The 19853-nt window shown below is 40.9% G+C and overlaps 1 protein-coding gene across 4 annotated transcripts; it reads right to left on the reverse strand.

Annotated features, from left to right (window-relative positions):
* Window positions 1-6956: 6956 nt before the first annotated feature.
* Window positions 6957-19565, reverse strand: LOC120039565 (zinc finger protein 883-like). Of its 4 annotated transcripts, none has more exons than XM_038984980.1 (7): window positions 19506-19565; window positions 18435-18600; window positions 15127-15549; window positions 13249-13593; window positions 9254-9658; window positions 8245-9126; window positions 6957-7732 (listed from the first exon to the last, which is right to left on the reverse strand). In XM_038984980.1, exons 1-7 carry the CDS (start codon window positions 19527-19529, stop codon window positions 7680-7682), a joined length of 2298 nt encoding a protein of 765 aa, XP_038840908.1. In that variant the 5' UTR covers window positions 19530-19565; the 3' UTR covers window positions 6957-7679. The 4 variants fall into 4 exon arrangements, with proteins under 4 accessions (XP_038840908.1, XP_038840909.1, XP_038840911.1 ...); XM_038984981.1 differs by having other exon boundaries at window positions 19010-19540; XM_038984983.1 differs by lacking the exon at window positions 13249-13593.
* Window positions 19566-19853: the final 288 nt, after the last annotated feature.

Here is a 19853-nt window from a genome sequence, read left to right on the forward strand (position 1 = left end):
TTTCATGACATATGAATTACTTCTATGTACCCATTGATTCTTGAAGAATATAACTTATAAATGCCTCATGAGCGTAGTTCAACTGTGATGCCCCATCAGAACCCAAAATATAAACTTGTTTTACTCCGATGTTTGTAAACAAAGTACATGTAAACAAACACTATATAACCTCAAAACGTGGTTAAAACTATCATTTTCATATCATGGATGGTCAGTCCTTGCATCAATAGCCCTGTTTATGAATTTGAGAGTGGTTACATTTCTTCAGCCCATCCCTCAACTTTTTATGAGCTTTAAAGAGGGTAAGCAAGACGCTTTGTGATTGTTTCAACTTATGATTGCCGCTTTAATAAATAGCTAAATGATTTTGCTAAGTAGCTAATACTTTAGGCATAGCTATCCCGACTGGTTTAGCATTAGTTATAGTCATTCTCACCTCATTCATCGTGAATTCTTCAGAAATAGTTTCCTATGAAAGAGTTTGGTCACTGAATTAAACTAAAGCAGATTCTTCTCAAGTCCCCGACAGTTCACCACGAGGTCACATTAGCTAGCGGATTACTTTCCATACAAAACTATTCGACAACTCAGTTAGATAACTATTTAGGCCAACGGTAGCGATAATTTACTTTAGACCCGATAACAAAACTATATGAAATGGCCGTTGAAAACATCGCTAGCTCCACGTATATAGTCCAGGTTGGGCAATATCAAAGTCTAATTTAAACGGTATTAAATGATATCAGACACATTTCACACTAGCAAACTAACTCATCTAATGTTTGCTAGCTATCAACATGAGCATATTCTTTCTTCCAGGCCAGCTTCCGGGTTAGATTCTTCTGTCAATCTGCAAAACAGCTCTACGGGACACTAGCTTGTTACTAACGTTACAGTTAGAACATATTGAACATTTTTACCGGTACAATTAATAATATATGCATGGTTAGCTACCAGCTAGCTACATTCGTGTCTTCCTGCTTCCGGTCTTATTTCCGGTCAGTCCTAGACTCTGCTCCGACTCATTCTGCGTTACCGCCACCACCAGTTCATCTTAATCTATGGCATCTTGGCGGTCCGCAAACAAACGTTTAAGTGCATGCCGCCACCTACTGTACTGGAATGTACGATCAATCCTGATCTGACCAATTCTGTACCACCATGAAAATATCATAACAACCAAATACTAACTTCTACCAGCCCCCCTCCCCTCCCCTCCCCCCCTCCCCTCCCCAACCCTCATTAAACTAAATCTACAGTACATTGGGAAAGAATTCAGACCCCTTGACTTTTCCACCTTTTGTTACGTTACAGCCATATTCTAAAATGTATTAAATATTTTTTTTCACTCATCAATCTAAACACACAATACCCCATAATGTCAAAGCAAAAACAGGTTTTTAGAACATTTTGGAAATGTATATAAAAAAAACTACTGAAATATTACATTTACATAAGTATTCAGACCCTTTACTCAGTACTTTGTTGAAGCACCTTGAACAGCGATTACAGCCTCAAATCTTTTTGGGTATGACGCAACAAGCTTGGCACACCTGTATTTGGGGAGTTTCTCCCATTCCTCTCTGGAAATACTCTCAAGCTCTGACAGGTTGGATCGAGAGCGTTGCTGCACAGCTTTCAGGTCTCTCCAGAGTTGTTTGATTGGGTTCAAGTCCGGTCTCTGGCTGGGCCACTCAAGGACATTGACTTGTCCCGAAGCCACTCCTGTGTTGTCTTGGCTGTGTGCTTAGGGTCATTGTCCTGTTGGAAGGTGAACCTTCACCTGAGTCTGAGGTCCTGAGCGCTCTGGAGCAGGTTTTCATCAAGGATCTCTATGTACTATGCTCCGTTCATCTTTGCCTCGTTTCTGACTAGTCTCACAGTCCCTGCCGCTGAAAAACATCCCCACAGCATGATGCTGCCACCACCATTCTTCACCGTAGGGATGGTGCCAGGTTGTCTCCAGATGTGACACTTGGCATTCAGGCCAAAGAGTTCAATCTTGGTTTTCATCAGACTAGAGAGTTTTGTTTTTAGTTTTTAGGAGCCTTATGGAAAACTCTAAGTGGGCTGTGAGGAGTGGCTTCCGTCTGGCCACTCTACCATAAGGGCCTGATTGGTGGAGTGCTGCAAAGATGGTTGTTCTTCTGGAAGGTTCTCCCATCTCCACAGAGGAACTCTGGAGCTCTATCAGAGTGACCATCGGGTTCTTGGTCATCTCCCTGACCAAGGCCCTTCTCCCCCGATTGCTCAGTTTGGCCCGGTGGCCAGCTCTAGGAAGAGTCTTGGCAGCTCCAAATTTCTATTTAAGAATGATGGAAGCCACTGGTCTTGGGGACCTTCAATGCTGCAGAATATTTTTGGTTCCCTTCCCCAGATCTGTGCCTCGACACAATCCTGTCTCTGAGCTCTATGGATAATTCCTTCGACCTCATGGCTTGGTTTTTGCACTGTCAACTGTGGGACCTTATATAGACAGGTGTGTGCCTTTCCAAATCATGTCCAATCAATTGAATTTACCACAGGTGGACTCCAATCAAGTTGTAGAAACATCTCAAGGATGATCAATGGAAACAGGATGCATCTGAGCTCAATTGCGAGTCTCTTAGCAAAGGGTCTGAATACATATGTAAATAAAATATTTCTGTTGTATTTTTATTTGCTAAAATTTCTAAAAACATATTTTTGCTTTGTCATTATGGGGTATTGTGTGTAGATTGCTGAGTTTTTTTGTTTTTTTTTTAAATCCATTTTTAGATAAGGCTGTAACTTAACAAAATGTGGAAAAAGTCAAGGGGTCTGAATACTATCCGAAGGCACTGTATATCATACTGAAACACTCCCCCCTTAGTATTGTTCAGCAGGTCAAGAACCATTTCAACAGTAACATCCGTTACCCCCAATATCTCTCTGTCTCCACAATAACCTTCAATCTGGCATTTTTGCTTTCCACAACCCGAGCCGTATTGATAACCTTACCAATAAAAGCTATGAAGTCAACTTGAGTCGTATTGATAACCTTACCAATAAAAGCTATGACGTCAACTTGATTCATTATCAAAGTGTCCTGGTACCCATGCCAGGACCAGCAGAAACACCGGCCCCGACATCATGACTCATTTTATATCTCTGAGCCTCTTTCTGCACCTGGCATCTACCAAACGCTGCACAATTGTCACGCCCTGACCTTAGAGATCCTTTTTATGTCTCTATTTTGGTTGGTCAGGGTGTGAGTTGGGGTGAGCATTCTATGTTTTAGTTCTATGTTTTCTATTTCTATGTGTTTGGCCGGGTGTGGTTCTCAATCAGAGGCAGCTGTCTACCTTTGTCTCTGATTGAGAATCATACTTAGGTAGCCTTTTCCCACCTGTCTTTTGTGGGTAGTTGTTTTCTGTTTTGTGTCTGCACCAGCCAGAACTGTTTCGCTTTCGTTCTCCTGTTTGTTGTTTTTGTCAGATGTTTTTTTTTTTGTTGATTAAATCATGAACACTTTAAACACCTTGGTCCACTCTTCCTTCAGCCCACGAGAATCGTTACAACAATGCCCCTCCCCCCACACACAATTACAACACAACCTTCACATTGCTTCCACATTTGCAGTAATCATGTTCCCCTTCACACTTGGCACATCGCTTCCTTCCTTTACATTGAACAGCTACATGTCCCATTCTTTGGCATTTAAAACACTGCAATAGGGACAAATTCTCTGACATTGAAACTGATGAATCCTCTCTGTACATGTCTGAGCAGCACTGATAAGCTTTCACTTCTTTGACCCTCTTTCCTACTGATGAACCTTCTGGCCTCAATCTCTCTGCCTCCCTTCACATGTTCTTTAATATCATCTGTAGACAGAGATATTGGGACACCAGTGGCGACTCCCCTCAACCTAACAGAAGCACCAGGAACATGGTTTTTCATCTTCTTCTCGTCACCACTTTTCACTCCAACACATTACTGCTCTTACTTCCTACCTTCCCCACCAGTTCAGGAGCACATCAATGTGCCCCGTTACAGGAAGCTGGCTGCTCTTACTTCCTACCTTCCCCACCAGTTCAGGAGCACATCAATGTGCCCCGTTACAGGAAGCTGGCTGCTCTTACTTCCTACCTTCCCCACCAGTTCAGGAGCACATCAATGTGCCCCGTTACAGGAAGCTGGCTGCTCTTACTTCCTACCTTCCCCACCAGTTCAGGAGCACATCAATGTGCCCCGTTACAGGAAGCTGGCTGCTCTTACTTCCTACCTTCCCCACCAGTTCAGGAGCACATCAATGTGCCCCGTTACAGGAAGCTGGCTGCTCTTACTTCCTACCTTCCCCACCAGTTCAGGAGCTCATCAATGTGCCCCGTTACAGGAAGCTGGGCGCATGACGCAACGTCACTATTTCACAGGAGAGACGTTTGAACGTCAACAAAATGTTTTTTCTTTTCTTCTTCTTGAACATGTCAACTTTTCATGCACCTTAATAACAAACGTATATAATATGTAAATATAAATACAATAACAAACGTATATAATATGTAAATATAAATACAAATGTGAAATCACAAAGCTGTTTAGACGCAGAGAAAATACAGAGCCTCGCCGTGATTGGTGGTGATTTTTGTATTAGCACTTCATCCCAACTGTAATATCTGTCAACCAGGGAAAAGCAGGTGGATTAAATTAGGGGACGCTGAGTTCAAAGTTCAAAGTTGGTTGAAGATTAATGTCCTGAATGGACAACAGTAGTGTCGGAAAAAAACTGGAACAACCAATGAAATTGTCTAAAATTGGAGTGGAGGTAAACGTCTATGGATGATAACGATTCGCTTCTTGTTCGGATGCATTTGTTGAGTGAGGATGCATATGTAGGGAAACCCGTTTGAGGTGTTGAAAACGTTGAATATGTGAAATACACACTGGGGAAAGTGGAGTCTGTCAGAGTGACCAGGAGTGGTCTTATTTTGATTCGTTGTTTTTCTGAAGAACAGAGGAAGTTTGCAGTGGGCTTCAAGAGAATCCGGACAACAGAAGTATCGTGCTTTGAACTTGGGAGTAGAACACTCGTCAGAGGAGTCATCTGGGGTGAAGACGGATGTTCAGGTTGAATACATGAAGACAATTCCTGGTGTGGTTGGTTCCCATCGTCTGAATGGAGAAACAGAAGAAAGTCTGTCGATCCTGTTGTTTTATGATGAAGAGCATCTACCTACACATGTGAAGCCTGGTTATGTCAGATACACTGTAAGAGCTTTCATTCCCAAACCACTGCAGAGGAAGTAAAGGATCTGGCCATGTTTCAAGTGTATAAGGAAGAACGGTGTGTAGAAGGACGACAGTGTGGCATTTGTGGTGGGGATCACAATCCTGAGTTCCTGGAGTGCCCTGTAAGGGTGAAGGAGATTGAGGGGGCATAAGTTAGAGCAGTCAATAGAATCTCCTATGATGGAGTGCTCCATCAGATGACCTGGCCTCCACAATCACCCGACCTCAACCCAATAGAGATGGTTTGGGATGAGATGGACCGCAGAGTGAAGGAAAAGCAGCCAATAAGTGCTCAGCATATGTGGGGATTCCTTCAAGACTGTTGGAAAAGCATTCCAGGTGACTACCTCATGAAGCTGGTTGAGATAATGTCAAGAGTGTGCAACCCTGTCAGCAAGGCAAAGGGTGGCTACTTTGAAGAATCTCAAATCTAAAATACATTTTGATCTATTTAGCACTTTTTTGGTTACTACATGATTCCATATGTGTTATTTCATAGTTTTGATGTCTTCACTATTATTCTACAATGCAGAAAATAGTACAAATAAAGAAAAACCCTTGAATGAGTAGTTGTGTCCAAACTTTTGACTGGTACTGTATATGTTTAAGTAAGAATAGATTTTTAGCATTTATAGCAATGGTTATCAACTGCATTGAAGGAATGTAACGTAAGTCACAGAAAATAGAGGTTGTGGTGGCAGCTGCAGAGGTATTTGTGTGTGAGAGACTTGACGTCAGAAAAGTTACAGGGTGTGTTAAGTGGTGGTGTCCCATCCTTTCAGGTTGTTGACCTGAAGTAGGACTAAATAGATTTAAATAGTGGAGTAGGGTGGTGTTTCCTTTTCTATTTTACTGAGTGTTAGATGGGATAGGGAATTTGTTTATTTTTCCAAGCAAAGTATAAGGGAGTTATACTCCAGTCCAGTAGGTGGCGGTAATGCATCATTTACTGGATGCCAACTGCTGTTAAACCTCATCGAAGAAGAAGCAGCCCATGATTGGTTGAGATAATAAGGGGGCTGGGACATTAACGAGAAAGAGTCCATTCTGTCGCTCAAGGCTTCTCTGTCAAATGGCACCTCCTGCTCTCTGTTACCGTGGAGATTTGAAAGATCCATTGGATTTAGTCACATGTTCATCGTGGACAACATGCAACGTGTAGCTACAGGTCTCAATAATAATGTTGTCCAGTGGTGACTTCAGCACGTCAACCTTGTTGGGGAAAACACATTTTTTTAGATGAATGCCAGCAAAGCCACTACAATGTAACTGTAAACAATACATTAAAATGAAGTATAAACGGTGACAAACGTTGCACACAAACTTTTAGGGTCTACACATGAATCTGTCCGAGTGGAACTGATGGCCGACTAGCTTCAATAAGGATGGTTTCTACTGACTCCTTGTGGATTTGTCTAACTGGATAAGAACGGCATTCTCCTTCAATAATAATGAACGTCGACACGAGTTTTAACTTTTGAAGCCATACACACACACATTAGTACATTCACGTTCAGTAAATTCACAAAATTATTGTTCTTTTATAATTAACACTTAGCTCTAAAGTATAAGCAACTGCAAGAAAAAGAGCTGCGATGTGGCCTATTCATTCAGCAATTACGAAATGGGCAGCGACAGAAATTCAGATGATGTTGAGGCCTTAACCGCAGAGAAAGACAGAAACCCAGACTCAGCGGTTAGCCTGCTATTTGAAGTATTTTATTAGGCCTACGCGGTCTAAAAAGGAAGGACAATACAATCACAAGGATTCACTTTTATAGACGGACAGACGCACTGAAAAGGGAAAACAACCCTGCAATATGAGCTGGAATTACATGGGTATATTACTGAACTTTTTGATTAACAAAAATATTTGAACGGGAAGAGACTGTCACTGGCAAACATGGTTACGAGGAAGGGATACTATAATATAATATGTTGTTGGGTCTCTATCTCAACCCCCCCATGGAGAAAATCACCAGAGATAATTATTACACACAAAGTAAGGAAAAACAATTAAATGCATCATTCTTATATTACCTAAAATTATTAATAAGATACTAATGAGATAGACCTATATAAGCAATATAACAACGCAGATGTACAAACTATGGCAAAAAGCTCTGGCTACATTCAGCACAGCTGTAAGGTTTCTCTTCTGTATGAACTGTATTGTGCATTTTAAAGGTCTGATCTTGCTAAAGCCTTCCCACAGACAGAACAGGGGTAAGGTTTCTCTCCATGCGTCTCCTTTGTGTGTCCAAAAGTGTAGCTTCATGAGGTCTGCTCGTCTAAAACTCTTCCCACAAACAAAACAGCTGTACGATTTCTCTCCTGTGTGCGTTGTCATTTTGTCTTTTCAGATCAAATAACCGTAGCCAGTCTTTCCCACACACAGAGCAACTGTATCTCTGAGCTTTGAGATTCCCCTAGGTTTCTTTAGGTTCTCCTGATGTAGAGGCTCTCCCCTCCGAAATCCCGTCTGAGTGAATGAGAAAACATAGGTTAAAAGGTCCAGTGCAGTCAAAAATGTGATTTCCTGTCTTTTATACACATTTCCACACTATGATGTTGGAAAAAAAATACTGTGAAATTATGATAATACCCTTTTAGTGCAAGAGCTGTTTGAATTTTCAGCCTGTTTTGGTGGGATGGAGTTTTGGCCTGCCTGGTGACATCACCAGACGGTAAAGTAGTTAACAGACCAATAAGAGAGTTCCAAACCTCTCTGCTAATAACAGCTAGTTTTCAGGTTTCCCCTCCCTACTCAGACAACTCCCTGACAGTCCCAGCAAAATCCTTGCATGAGATGTTGCTTGTTTATTTTTTACCATTTTAATTGAAAACAATCACAGTAAGGTACTTACTTTTTACCCAGAAATGATTTCATATGGAGTAAAAAATGGCTGCATTGGATTTTTAAATAAAAGAGCGATGTTCATTCAAAGTCAATATTGTATTAATGTAATTCATGGCTGTTCTGCTTCCACTTACCGAGACGATGAAGATCCCAACCAACCTCTTCTCCATCTGAATTAATCAGACCACCAACTTCCTCTTCCTCATATTCTCCCTCCCTCTCTCCTTCAATTGTAACAGGGTTTTGAAACTCAACAGGTGGTAAACCAACATGTGTTTTCTGGTGTCTCTGAAGTTTTTGAGAACTAATGAAGCTCTGGCCGCATTTAGCGCAGTTGTAAGGTTTCTCTCCTGTATGATATCTGTGGTGGACTTTAAGGCCTGCTAATCTTACAAAACTCTTCTTGCAGACAGGGCAAGGGTGTCGTTTCTCTCCAGTGTGCACTAACTGGTGGTCTTCAAGATACCCCTTCTCACTGAAACACTTCCCACACACAGAACAGTAGTGGGGTTTCCCTGCATGTTGCAGAGAGTGGTCCTTTAACTGATCTGGACGGCTGAAACACTTCCCACACACAGAACAGCAGTGGGGTTTCCCTGCGTGTTGCAGAGAGTGGTCCTTTAACTGATCTGGACGGCCGAAGCCCTTCCCACACACAGAGCAGGAGTAAGGTTTCTCTTCTGCGTGTAACCACTGGTGCCTTTTCAAGGCTGAGGCGAAACCAAACCTCTTGTCACATTTGGAGCAGACGTAAGGTTTCTCTCCAGTGTGCACTTTCTGGTGGTCTTGAAGATGTCTTTTTACGCGGAACTGCTTTCCACACACAGAGCAAGGGTATGGTTTTTCTCCTGTGTGTATTCTCATATGTATTAGCAGTGATGATAGCTTTTGGCAATCTCTTCCGCACACTGAACAGCAGTGAGAGCTCTTTGCTGTGTGATTCTCCTGTTTTGTTTTAGGTTCTCCTGATGTAGAGTGACTCACTTCACTGTCAGTGCAGTGGTCATGTCTCTCTGCTGTGGGATAAGATTGGATGGATAAACGATGCGAAAATGTGGAATTGTCACTATAGTTTTAAAAGTTATGTATACATTTTTTTTTTCTTCTATTCAACCCCTTACAGAATAAATCCCTTTAACTTACCAAAAGCAGGATCCTCCTCCTCCTCTTTCACTTTGATAACCAGTGCTGGTATAAGACCATGACTCTCTCTTGTGTGCGTTCTCTGGTGTTTGGTAAGATTTGACGATGAAGAGAAACTTTCCCCGCACACGGAGCAACTGTACAGCTTCTCTCCTGTGTGCATTGTCTGGTGTTTTTTCAGGTTTCCTTTGTCACTGAATTGCTTCCCACAGACAGAGCAGGAGTACGGTTTTTCTCCTGTGTGAGTTCTCATATGTATTTGTAACTTTGATAACTTGTGACAGTTTTTTCCACACACTGAACAAAAGTGAATCTTCTTAGCTGTGTGATTCCCCTGGTGTTGTTCAGGTAGTGCTGATGTAGAGGGACTTCCTTCACTGTCAGAGCAGTGGTCATGTCTCTCTGCTGTGGGATAAGATGGGATGGATAAACAATGTGTATTGTGGAACTAACTATATACAGTGGGGAGAACAAGTATTTGATACACTGCCGATTTTGCAGGTTTTCCTACTTACAAAGCATGTAGAGGTCTGTAATTTTTATCATAGGTACACTTCAACTGTGAGAGACGGAATCTAAAACAAAAATCCAGAAAATCACATTGTATGATTTTTAAGTAATTCATTTGCATTTTATTGCATGACATAAGTATTTGATCACCTACCAACCAGTAAGAATTCCGGCTCTCACAGACCTGTTCGTTTTTCTTTAACCTGTTATGGCTGCAAGGGGCAGTATTGAGTAGCCAGTTAAATCGTGCCCATTTCAAACGGCCTCGTACTCAATTCTTGCTCCTACAATATGCACATTATTATTACTATTGGATAGAAAACACTCTCTAGTTTCTAAAACCGTTTGAATTATTTCTCTGAGTGAAACAGAACTCATTCTGCAGCACATTTCCTGACCAGGAAGTGGAATGTCAGAAATCGATGCTCTGTTCAACTTCCTGCCTATACATGGGCATGATACGTAAGAGTCTACGTACACTTCATACACCTTCCCCTGGTTGTCAAGAGGCGGTGAGAGAAGAAATGTTGTGTTTATCTTGGTCTGAGGTGGAATAAAAGCTCTTTGTTTGACGTGACCGTCCACTTCCTGTTTCTGGAGCGCGCGAAAGGGGACATGGATTTGCCTTCTGTTTAGCTGTCGTTATGAACGACTAACATCTCCGGGATAGATTTTATTTGATACATGTGACCATATCATCGTAAAGTATGTTTTTTCAATATAGTTTCATCAGATTATTGAAAAATTTTCGGGAGTTTTGCTGTGTTCCGTTCTCTGACTTTGTTGACGTTGGAGAACTTTGTTCCACTTGGCAAGTGCGCTTCCTAAATCGAGAGGGAAAATGAAGGTTCTAAATCCAAACACCGACTGTTCTGGACAAAGGACACCTTGTCCAACATTCTGATGAAAGATCAGCAAAAGTAAGAAATATTTTATGATGCTATTTCATATATCTGTTGAACTGTGTACTAGTCGTGGGCGGCCAACGTTTTGGCTACTCTAAGCTATACCGAAGCTGCATAACGTAATGAAGTTATTTTTAGAATTCTAACACTGTGATTTCATTAATAACTAATGGATCTATCATTTCCTATACAACATGTATTTTTTAGTTATGTTTATGAATAGCTATTTGGTCAGAATATGTGTGTCAGAAAAAGTGTCAGTAAAATATCCGAACGTTGTGGGAAATAGTAGCTACGTTAGCATAATGGGTAACCACTGATTTCAGCTCTAAATATGCAAATTTTTGAACAAAACATAAGTGTATGTATAACCTGATGTTATAGGACTGTCATCTGAGGAAGAAAATCAAGGTTAGTCAAAAATTATATATCTTTTGCCTGTTTGTTACGATCGCTTACTTTTGCTACTGGGAAATTGCTTGTGTTTTTGGCTATTGTGGCTACGCTAATATAACGCTACATTTTGTTTTCGCTGTAAAACACTTGATAAATCGGAAATATTGTCTGGAATCACAAGATGCCTGTCTTTCAATTGCTGTACACTATGTATTTTTCAGAAATGTTTTATGATGAGTAATTAGGTATTTGACGTTGGTGTCTGTAAATATTATGGCTGCTTTCGGTGCAATTTCTGATTGTAGCTGAAATGTAAACTATGATTTATACCTGAAATATGCAAATTTTTCGAACAAAACATATGCTATACAATAAATATGTTATCAGATTGTCATCTGATGAAGTTGTTTCTTGGTTAGTGGCTATTTATATCTTTATTTGGTCGAATTTGTGATAGCTACTGATGGAGTAAAAAACTGTTGGAGTAAATAAGTGGTGTCTTTTGCTAACGTGGTTAGCTAATAGATTTACATATTTTGTCTTCCCTGTAAAACATTTTAAAAATCGGACATGTTGGCTTGATTCACAAGATGTGTACCTTTCATATGCTGTATTGGACTTGTTAATGTGTGAAAGTTAAATATTTAAAAAAAAAATTTTTTGAATTTCGCGCCCTGCACTTTGAGCTGGCTGTTGTCATAAGTGTACCGGTGTCGGGCTTGCACGCCAAACAGGTTAAGAAGCCCTCCTGTTCTCCACTCATTACCTGTATTAACTGCACCTGTTTGAACTCGTTACCTGTATAAAAGACACCTGTCCACACACTCAATCAAACAGACTCCAACCTCTCCACAATGGCCAAGACCGAGAGCTGTGTAAGGACATCAGGGATAAAATTGTAGACCTGCACAAGGTTGGGATGGGCTACAGGACAATAGGCAAGCAGCTTGGTGAAAAGGCAACAACTGTTGGCGTAATTATTAGAAAATGGAAGTTCAAGATGACGGTCAATCACCCTCGGTCTGGGGCTCCATGCAAGATCTCACCTCGTGGGGCATCAATGATCATGAGGAAGGTGAGGGATCAGCCCAGAACTACACGGCAGGACCTGGTCAATGACCTGAAGAGAGCTGGGACCACAGTCTCAAAGAAAACCATTAGTAACACACTACGCCGTCATGGATTAAAATCCTGCAGCGCACGCAAGGTCCCCCTGCTCAAGCCAGCGCATGTCCAGGCCCGTCTGAAGTTTGCCAATGACCATCTGGATGATCCAGAGGAGGAATGGGAGAAGGTCATGTGGTCTGATGATACAAAAATAGAGCTTTTTGGTCTAAACTCCACTCGCCGTGTTTGGAGGAAGAAGAAGGATGAGTACAACCCCAAGAACACCATCCCAACCATGATGCATGGAGGTGGAAACATCATTCTTTGGGGATGCTTTTCTGCAAAGGGGACAGGACGACTGCACCGTATTGAGGGGAGGATGGATGGGGCCATGTATCGCGAGATCTTGGCCAACAACCTCCTTCCCTCAGTAAGAGCATTGAAGATGGGTCCTGGCTGGGTCTTCCAGCATGACAACGACCCGAAACACACAGCCAGGGCAACTAAGGAGTGGCTCCGTAAGAAGCTTCTCAAGGTCCTGGAGTGGCCTAGCCAGTCTCCAGACCTGAACCCAATAGAAAATCTTTGGAGGGAGCTGAAAGTCCGTATTGCCCAGCGACAGCCCCGAAACCTGAAGGATCTGGAGAAGGTTTGTATGGAGGAGTGGGCCAAAATCCCTGCTGCAGTGTGTGCAAACCTGGTCAAGAACTACAGGAAACGTATGATCTCTGTAATTGCAAACAAAGGTTTCTGTACCAAATATTAAGTTCTGCTTTTCTGATGTATCAAATACTTATGTCATTCAATAAAATGCAAATTATTTACTTAAAAATCATACAAATGTGATTTTCTGGATTTTTGATTCCGTCTCTCACAGTTGAAGTGTACCTATGATAAAAATTACAGACCTCTACATGCTTTGTAAGTAGGAAAACCTGCAAAATCGTCAGTGTTTCAAATACTTGTTCTCCCCACTGTATATTTTTTCCCTTTCAATAACTGAAAATAATGCAAAGATTGATTTTTTTTAAAAGTTAGGCAATTCCTGCCCTTACAGAATAAGTCCCTTTAACTTACCAAAAGCAGGATCCTCTTCCTCCTCTTTCACTTTGATAACCAGTGCTGATGTTAGACCACACTCTTCTACAGCTACAGACACTTGACTCTCTCCTGTGTGCAACGTCTGGTGTTTTTTCAGGTTTCCTTTGTCACTGAATTGCTTCCCACAGACAGAGCAGGAGTAAGGTTTTTCTCCTGTGTGAGTTCTCATATGTATTTGTAGTTTTGATAACTTGTGACAATTTTTTCCACACACTGAACAAAAGTGAATCTTCTTAGCTGTGTGATTCCCCTGGTGTTGTTCAGGTAGTCCTGATGTAGAGGGACTCCCTTCACTGTCAGAGCAGTGGTTAGGTCTCTCTGCTGTGGGATAAGATAGTTTTTCATTTCAATCCTATGTAAAAATGTGGAACTGTAACGATATATACTTTTCCCTTAGAATAACAAAGTAATATAAAGATTGATAAAAACAAATGTTTTTCTATTCAAACCCTTACAGAATAAGTCCCTTTAACTTCTCTAGGGTAGGGGACAGCATTTCCACGTTTGGATGAAAAGCATACCCAAATTCAACTGCCAGTTACTCATCCCCAGGAGATAAGATATGCATATTATTAGTAGATTTGGATAAAAAAAACACTCTGAAGTTTCTAAAACTGTTTGAATCATGTCTGTGAGTATAACAGAACTTATTTAGCAGGTGAAACCCCGAGGACAAACCATTCAATGTTTTTGTTGTTGTTGAGGTCACTGTCTTTTCAATGAGTTTTCATTGGGAAACCAGATTTCTAAGCGAATTGCTTGCAGTTCCTACGGCTTCCACAACAGTCCTGAGAAATAGGTTGAGGTTATTCCTTTGTGTAATGAAGAAATACGGCCATCTTGAAGTTTAGGCACTCCAGGTGTCCTGGACATGCGCTTCAATCAAACAGAAGGCATGCTACATATCGTTTTAATCCTGTATGGAATTGTATCGATTATTAACGTAAAAATACCTAAAGTTGTATTACAAAAGTAGTTTGGCAAAGTTTACAGGTAACCTTTGAGATATTTTGTCGTCACGTTTGAGCAAGTTGGAACCGGTGTTTTTCTGGATCAAACGCGCCAAATAAATGGACATTTTGGATATATATCGACGGAATTAATCGAACAAAAGGACCATTTGTGATGTTTATGGGACACATTGGAGTGCCAACAACAGAAGCTCGTCAAAGGTAAGGCATGAATTATATTTTTATTTCTGCGTTTTGTGTGGCGCCTGCTGGGTTGAAATGTTTTCTCTCTTTTGTTTACTATAAGTGCTATGCTCAGATAATAGCATCGTATGCTTTCGCTGAAAAGCCTATTTGAATTCTGACATGTTGGCTGGATTCACAACCAGTGTAGCTTTAATTTGGTATCTTTCATGTGTGATTTAATGAAAGTTTGATTTTATAGTAATTTTCATAGTAAATCATTTTAATACAGTAGCGTCTTGCCTAAACTCAGATTTTTGGATATAAATATGAACTTTACCGAACAAAACATATGTATTGTGTAACATGAAGTCCTATGAGTGTCATCTGATGAAGATCATCAAAGGTTAGTGAATCATTTTCTCTATTTCTGCTTTTTGTTACTCCTCTCTTTGGCTGGAAAAATGGCTGTCTTTTTCTGTGACTTGGCTCATACCTAATATAATTGTTTGGTGTGCTTTCGTCGTAAAACCTTTTTGAAATCGGACACTTAGGCTGGATTTACAACAAGTGTAGCTTAAAAATGGTGTAAAGTACTTGTAAGCTTGAGGAATTTAAATTATGGGATTTCTGTTGTTTTGAATTTGGTGCCCTGCAGTTTCACTGGCTGTTGACGAGGTGGGACGCTACCGTCCCACATACCCTAGAGAGGTTAACTTACCAAAAGCAGGATCCTCTTCCTCCTCTTTGATAACCAGTGCTGATGTAAAACCACACTCTTCTACAGCTACAGACACTGGACTCTCTCCTGTGTGTGTTCTCTGGTGTTTGGTAAGATTTGACGATAAAGAGAAACTTTCCCCGCACACGGAGCAACTGTACAGCTTCTCTCCTGTGTGCATTGTCTGGTGTTTTTTCAGGTTTCCTTTCTCACTGAATTGCTTCCCACAGACAGAGCAGGAGTAAGGTTTTTCTCCTGTGTGAGTTCTCATATGTATTTGTAGTTTTGATAACTTGTGACAGTTTTTTCCACACACTGAACAAAAGTGAATCTTCTTAGCTGTGTGATTCCCCTGGTGTTGTTCAGGTAGTCCTGATGTAGAGGGACTTCCTTCACTGTCAGAGCAGTGGTCAGGTCTCTCTGCTGTGGTAAAGACATGAGTATGGATTAACTCAAATTAGTCAACACCCTGACTGAGTCAAAATGTTTGTTCCTGACTAAACAGAAAATAAATACTGTAAAATTATAGGATCCATACTTTTCCCGAAAATGCTACATGTTAGCTTTTCCCATGAGATAGCTTAGGGCTAACTGTGCCAGGTTAACCACCAGAGGGATATTCTAAACCTCCAAATCAAATAAAATCAAATGTTATTGGTTGTTTACACAGAGTATTCTGTCGTTGTTATAGCAGGTGAAGCTAACTGCTTATGTTTCTAGCTCCAACAGTGCAGTATTACCTAACAATACAAAACAATACATACAAATCCCACCAAAATGTATCAGAACAGTCTGGAATATATATAGAATGGTGTGTATAGACAGTATGGACAGTACATGAATAGAAAAGGTGTGTACAGCAGTAGTTATATAGGATGGTGTGTATAGACAGTAGTTATATAGGATGGTGTGTATAGACAGTAGTTATATAGGATGGTGTGTATAGACAGTAGTTATATAGGATGATGTGTATAGACAGTAGTTATATAGGATGGTGTGTATTGACAGTATATGAATAGAAAAGGTGTGTACAGCAGTAGTTAAATAGGATGAGCATTGACTAGAATACAGTATATACATATGAAGTCGGTAAAACAGTATATAAACATAATTGCACATCTATCACTCCAGTATTAATGCCAAATTGTAATTATTCGCCTCTACGGCCTACCTCACTTTATTAATTTTTTTTTTTTTTTAATTTGACCTTTATTTATCCAGGTAGGCCAGTTGAGAACAAGTTCTCATTTACAACTGCGACCTGGCCAAGATAAAGCAAAGCAGTGCGACACAAACAACAACACAGAGTTACACATGGAATAAACAAACATACAGTCAATAATATAGTAGAAAAGTCTATATACAGTGTGTGCAAATGAGGTAAGATAAGGGAGGTAAGGCAATAAATAGGCCATAGTTGCGAAGTAATTACAATTTAGCAATTAAACACTGGAGTGATAGATGTGCAGAAGATGAATGTGCAAGTAGAGATACTGGGGTGAAAAGGAGCAAAAACAAAATGGGGATGAGGTAGTTGGATGGGCTATGTACAGGTGCAATGATCTGTAAGATGCTCTGACAGCTGATGCTTAAAGTTAGTGAGGGAGATATGAGTCTCCAGCTTCAGTGATTTTTGCAATTCGTTCCAGTCATTGGCAGCAGAGAACTGGAAGGAAAGGCGGCCAAAGGAGGAATTGGCATTGGGGGTGAGGAACAGTGAACGGAGGAAATGTCATGCTGAAACAGGAAAGGGCCTTCACCAAACTGTTGCCACAAAGTTGGAAGCACAGAATCGTCTAGAATGTTATTGTATGCTGTAGCTCTAAGATTTCCCTTCACTGGAACTAAGGAGCCTAGCCCGAACCATGAAAAACAGCCCGAGACCATTATTCCTCCTCCAACAAACTTTACAGTTGGCACTATGCATTCCGGCACGATTCATCAATCCAGAAAAAGTGTTAGCACTGCTCCAGAGTCCAATGGCAGCGAGCCTTACACCACTCCAACCGACGCTTGACATAGCGGATGGTGATCTTAGGCTTGTGTGCGGCTGCTCGGCCATGGAAACCCATTTCATGAAGCTCCCGACAAACAGTTATTGTGCTGAAGTTACTTCCAGAGGCAGTTTGGAACTCGGTAGTGAGTGTTGCAACTGAGGACAAGACGATTTTTACGCTCTACAGCACTCGGCAGTCCCGTTCCGTGAGCTTGTGTGGCCTACCACTTCGCGGCTGAGCCGTTGTTGCTCCTAGACGTTTGCACTTCACAATAACAGCACTTACAGTTGATCGGGGCAGTTGAGCTCTTCAGTACGGGCCATTCTATTACCAATGTTTGTTTATGGAGATTGCATGGCTGTGTGCTTGATTTTATACACCTGTCGGGTGCAGCTTAATTAGCCAAATCCACTAATTAAAAGTATGTCCATGTAGTGCATCTTACTCAATGGTAGGAATAGGTTTGGTCCAGATCAGATGTTGGTATTTATTGACTAGTATGTGAATCCTATAAATCAAAAGGGCCAATTTGGATGCAATCAATTAGCTTCATTTCTCAGAGATGAAATGTAATTTCAACAAAATAATGTTGCAGGAATGCTAATCTTACCTGTTACTAACTACAGACACTATTTCATAAGAATCATTGTGATGGTGGGTGTCATGGCTGAAATGACATGGAAGAATTCAGGGGTAAACAAAACGTATTACTATTTTCCAGCTATTATCGGTCATTCTCCTGTGTTTTTATTCCATAAACAATTAACTTTTTATTGAAATAAACAGATAGTCCATATGTAGCTGCTATACAGATGGTCACACTATCTGTTGATAAGCAACTGCTTGCCAAGGTTACGGTTAGGGTTATGTTTAGAATAAGGGTAAGGTTAGGGCCAGGGTTATGTTTAGAATAAGGGTAAGGTTAGGGCCAGGGTTATGTTTAGAATAAGGGTAAGGTTAGGGCTAGTGGATCAGAGTCTGCTAAATGACTCACTACTGTAGAGGCTCTGGATCAGAGAGTCTGCTAAATGAATCACCACTGTAGTGGCGTTGGATCAGAGAGTCTGCTAAATGACTCACTACTGTAGTGACTCTGGATCAGAGAGTCTGCTAAATGACTCACTACTGTAGTGGCTCTGGATCAGAGAGTCTGCTAAATTACTATGTAAATGTATTAGTTGACATGCTACTGATAGTCTGTAGAAAATCAACAGGTGGACTATCCAAATAAAGTGTTACCAATTAAACTGCTATATATGGAATGGAACTGTATAATCTCTGAGATTTAATTAATTAAGCATGTTTATTTACCAGTATTATCCATGTCCCAGTCTTCCTCCTCCTTGACTACAATGTTAAATCTGGGTATTTCACTGCAGTTGTCGATGTCTCTATGGTTAGAGTCAGGAACCAGTGACTCTGGAGGGTTGGGTTCAGTGGAGCAGGAGAGATGGGGGTTGGACGGGTCCGCAGAATACTAAAACAAAGAATAAGAATGAATTAGTTATATATACCCATCAGAACCCAAAATCTAAACTTGTTTTACTCCGATGTTTGTAAACAAACTAAATGTAAACAAACACTATATAACCTCAAAACATGGTTAAAACTATCATGTTCATATCATGGATGGTCAGTGCTTGCATCAATAGCCCATATCATGGATGGTCAGTGCTTGCATCAATAGCCCTGTTTATGAATTTGAGAGTGGTTACATTTCTTCAGGCCACCCCTCAACTTTTTATGAGCTTTAAAGAGGGGAAGCAAGATGTGATTGTTTCAACTGATGATTTCCGCTTTAATAAATAGCTAAATGAATTAGCTAACTAGCCAATACTTTAGGCATATCCATCCCGACTGGTTTAGCATTAGTTATAGTCACTCACCTCATTCATCGTGAATTCTTCAGAAATAGTTTCCTATGAAAGAGTTTGGTCACTGAATTAAACTAAAGCAGATTCTCCTCAAATCCCCGACAGTTCACCACGAGGTCACATTAGCTAGCGGATTACTTTCCATACAACTCAGCTAGCTAACTAGCTAGGCCAACGGTAGCTATATAATTTACTTTCCTATACCAGATAGCAAAACTGTATGAAATTGTCGTTGAAAATATCGCTAGCTCCACTTATATAGTCCGAGTTGGGCAATATCAAAGTCTAATTTAAACGACATCAAATGATATCGGACACCTTTCACACACTACCAAGCTAAGCTAGCTATCTATCAACAGAAGCGTCTTCTTTCATCCCGGCCATCTTCCGGGTTAGATTCTTCTGTCTATCCGCATTACCTCAAATCAGCAGAAGGCTCTTTGGGACACTAGCGTGTTACTAACGTTACAGTTTGATAGAAACCTGAGGAATTATTGACAATATTTACCTGTACACTAAATAATATATTCATGGTTAGCTACCAGTTAGCTACATTAGTCATTTCCTCTTTCCGGTCTAACTTCCGGTTCATACTAGACTCTCCTGCCGACTCATTCTGCATTACCGCCACCACCAGTTCATCTTTTTCTATGGCATCTTGGCGGTCCGCAAACAAACGTTTAAGTGCATGCCGCCACCTACTGTTCTGGACTGTACGATCAATCATGATCTGACCAATTCTGTACCACCATGAAAATATCATAACAACCAAATACTAACTTCTACCAGCCCCCCCCCCCCCCCCTCCCCCCCAAAACACTCCCCAACCCTCCTACCCCATTAAACTGTATGTATA

The sequence above is a fragment of the Salvelinus namaycush genome, unplaced genomic scaffold (assembly GCF_016432855.1).
Source record: "Salvelinus namaycush isolate Seneca unplaced genomic scaffold, SaNama_1.0 Scaffold28, whole genome shotgun sequence".
In the NCBI taxonomy this organism is placed as follows: domain Eukaryota; kingdom Metazoa; phylum Chordata; class Actinopteri; order Salmoniformes; family Salmonidae; genus Salvelinus; species Salvelinus namaycush.

What these genes read in the sequence shown, in the direction of transcription:
- LOC120039565 (XM_038984980.1), bottom strand. Translation starts at nt 19,529, where the DNA reads ATGAATATATTATTTAGTGTACAG. An exon ending in GGAAGAGGATCCTGCTTTTG is followed by an intron (nt 13,594 to 15,126) that starts GTAAGTTAACCT and finishes CTTATCCCACAG; the next exon opens with CAGAGAGACCTAACCACTGC. An exon ending in GGAAGAGGATCCTGCTTTTG is followed by an intron (nt 9,659 to 13,248) that starts GTAAGTTAAAGG and finishes CTTATCCCACAG; the next exon opens with CAGAGAGACATGACCACTGC.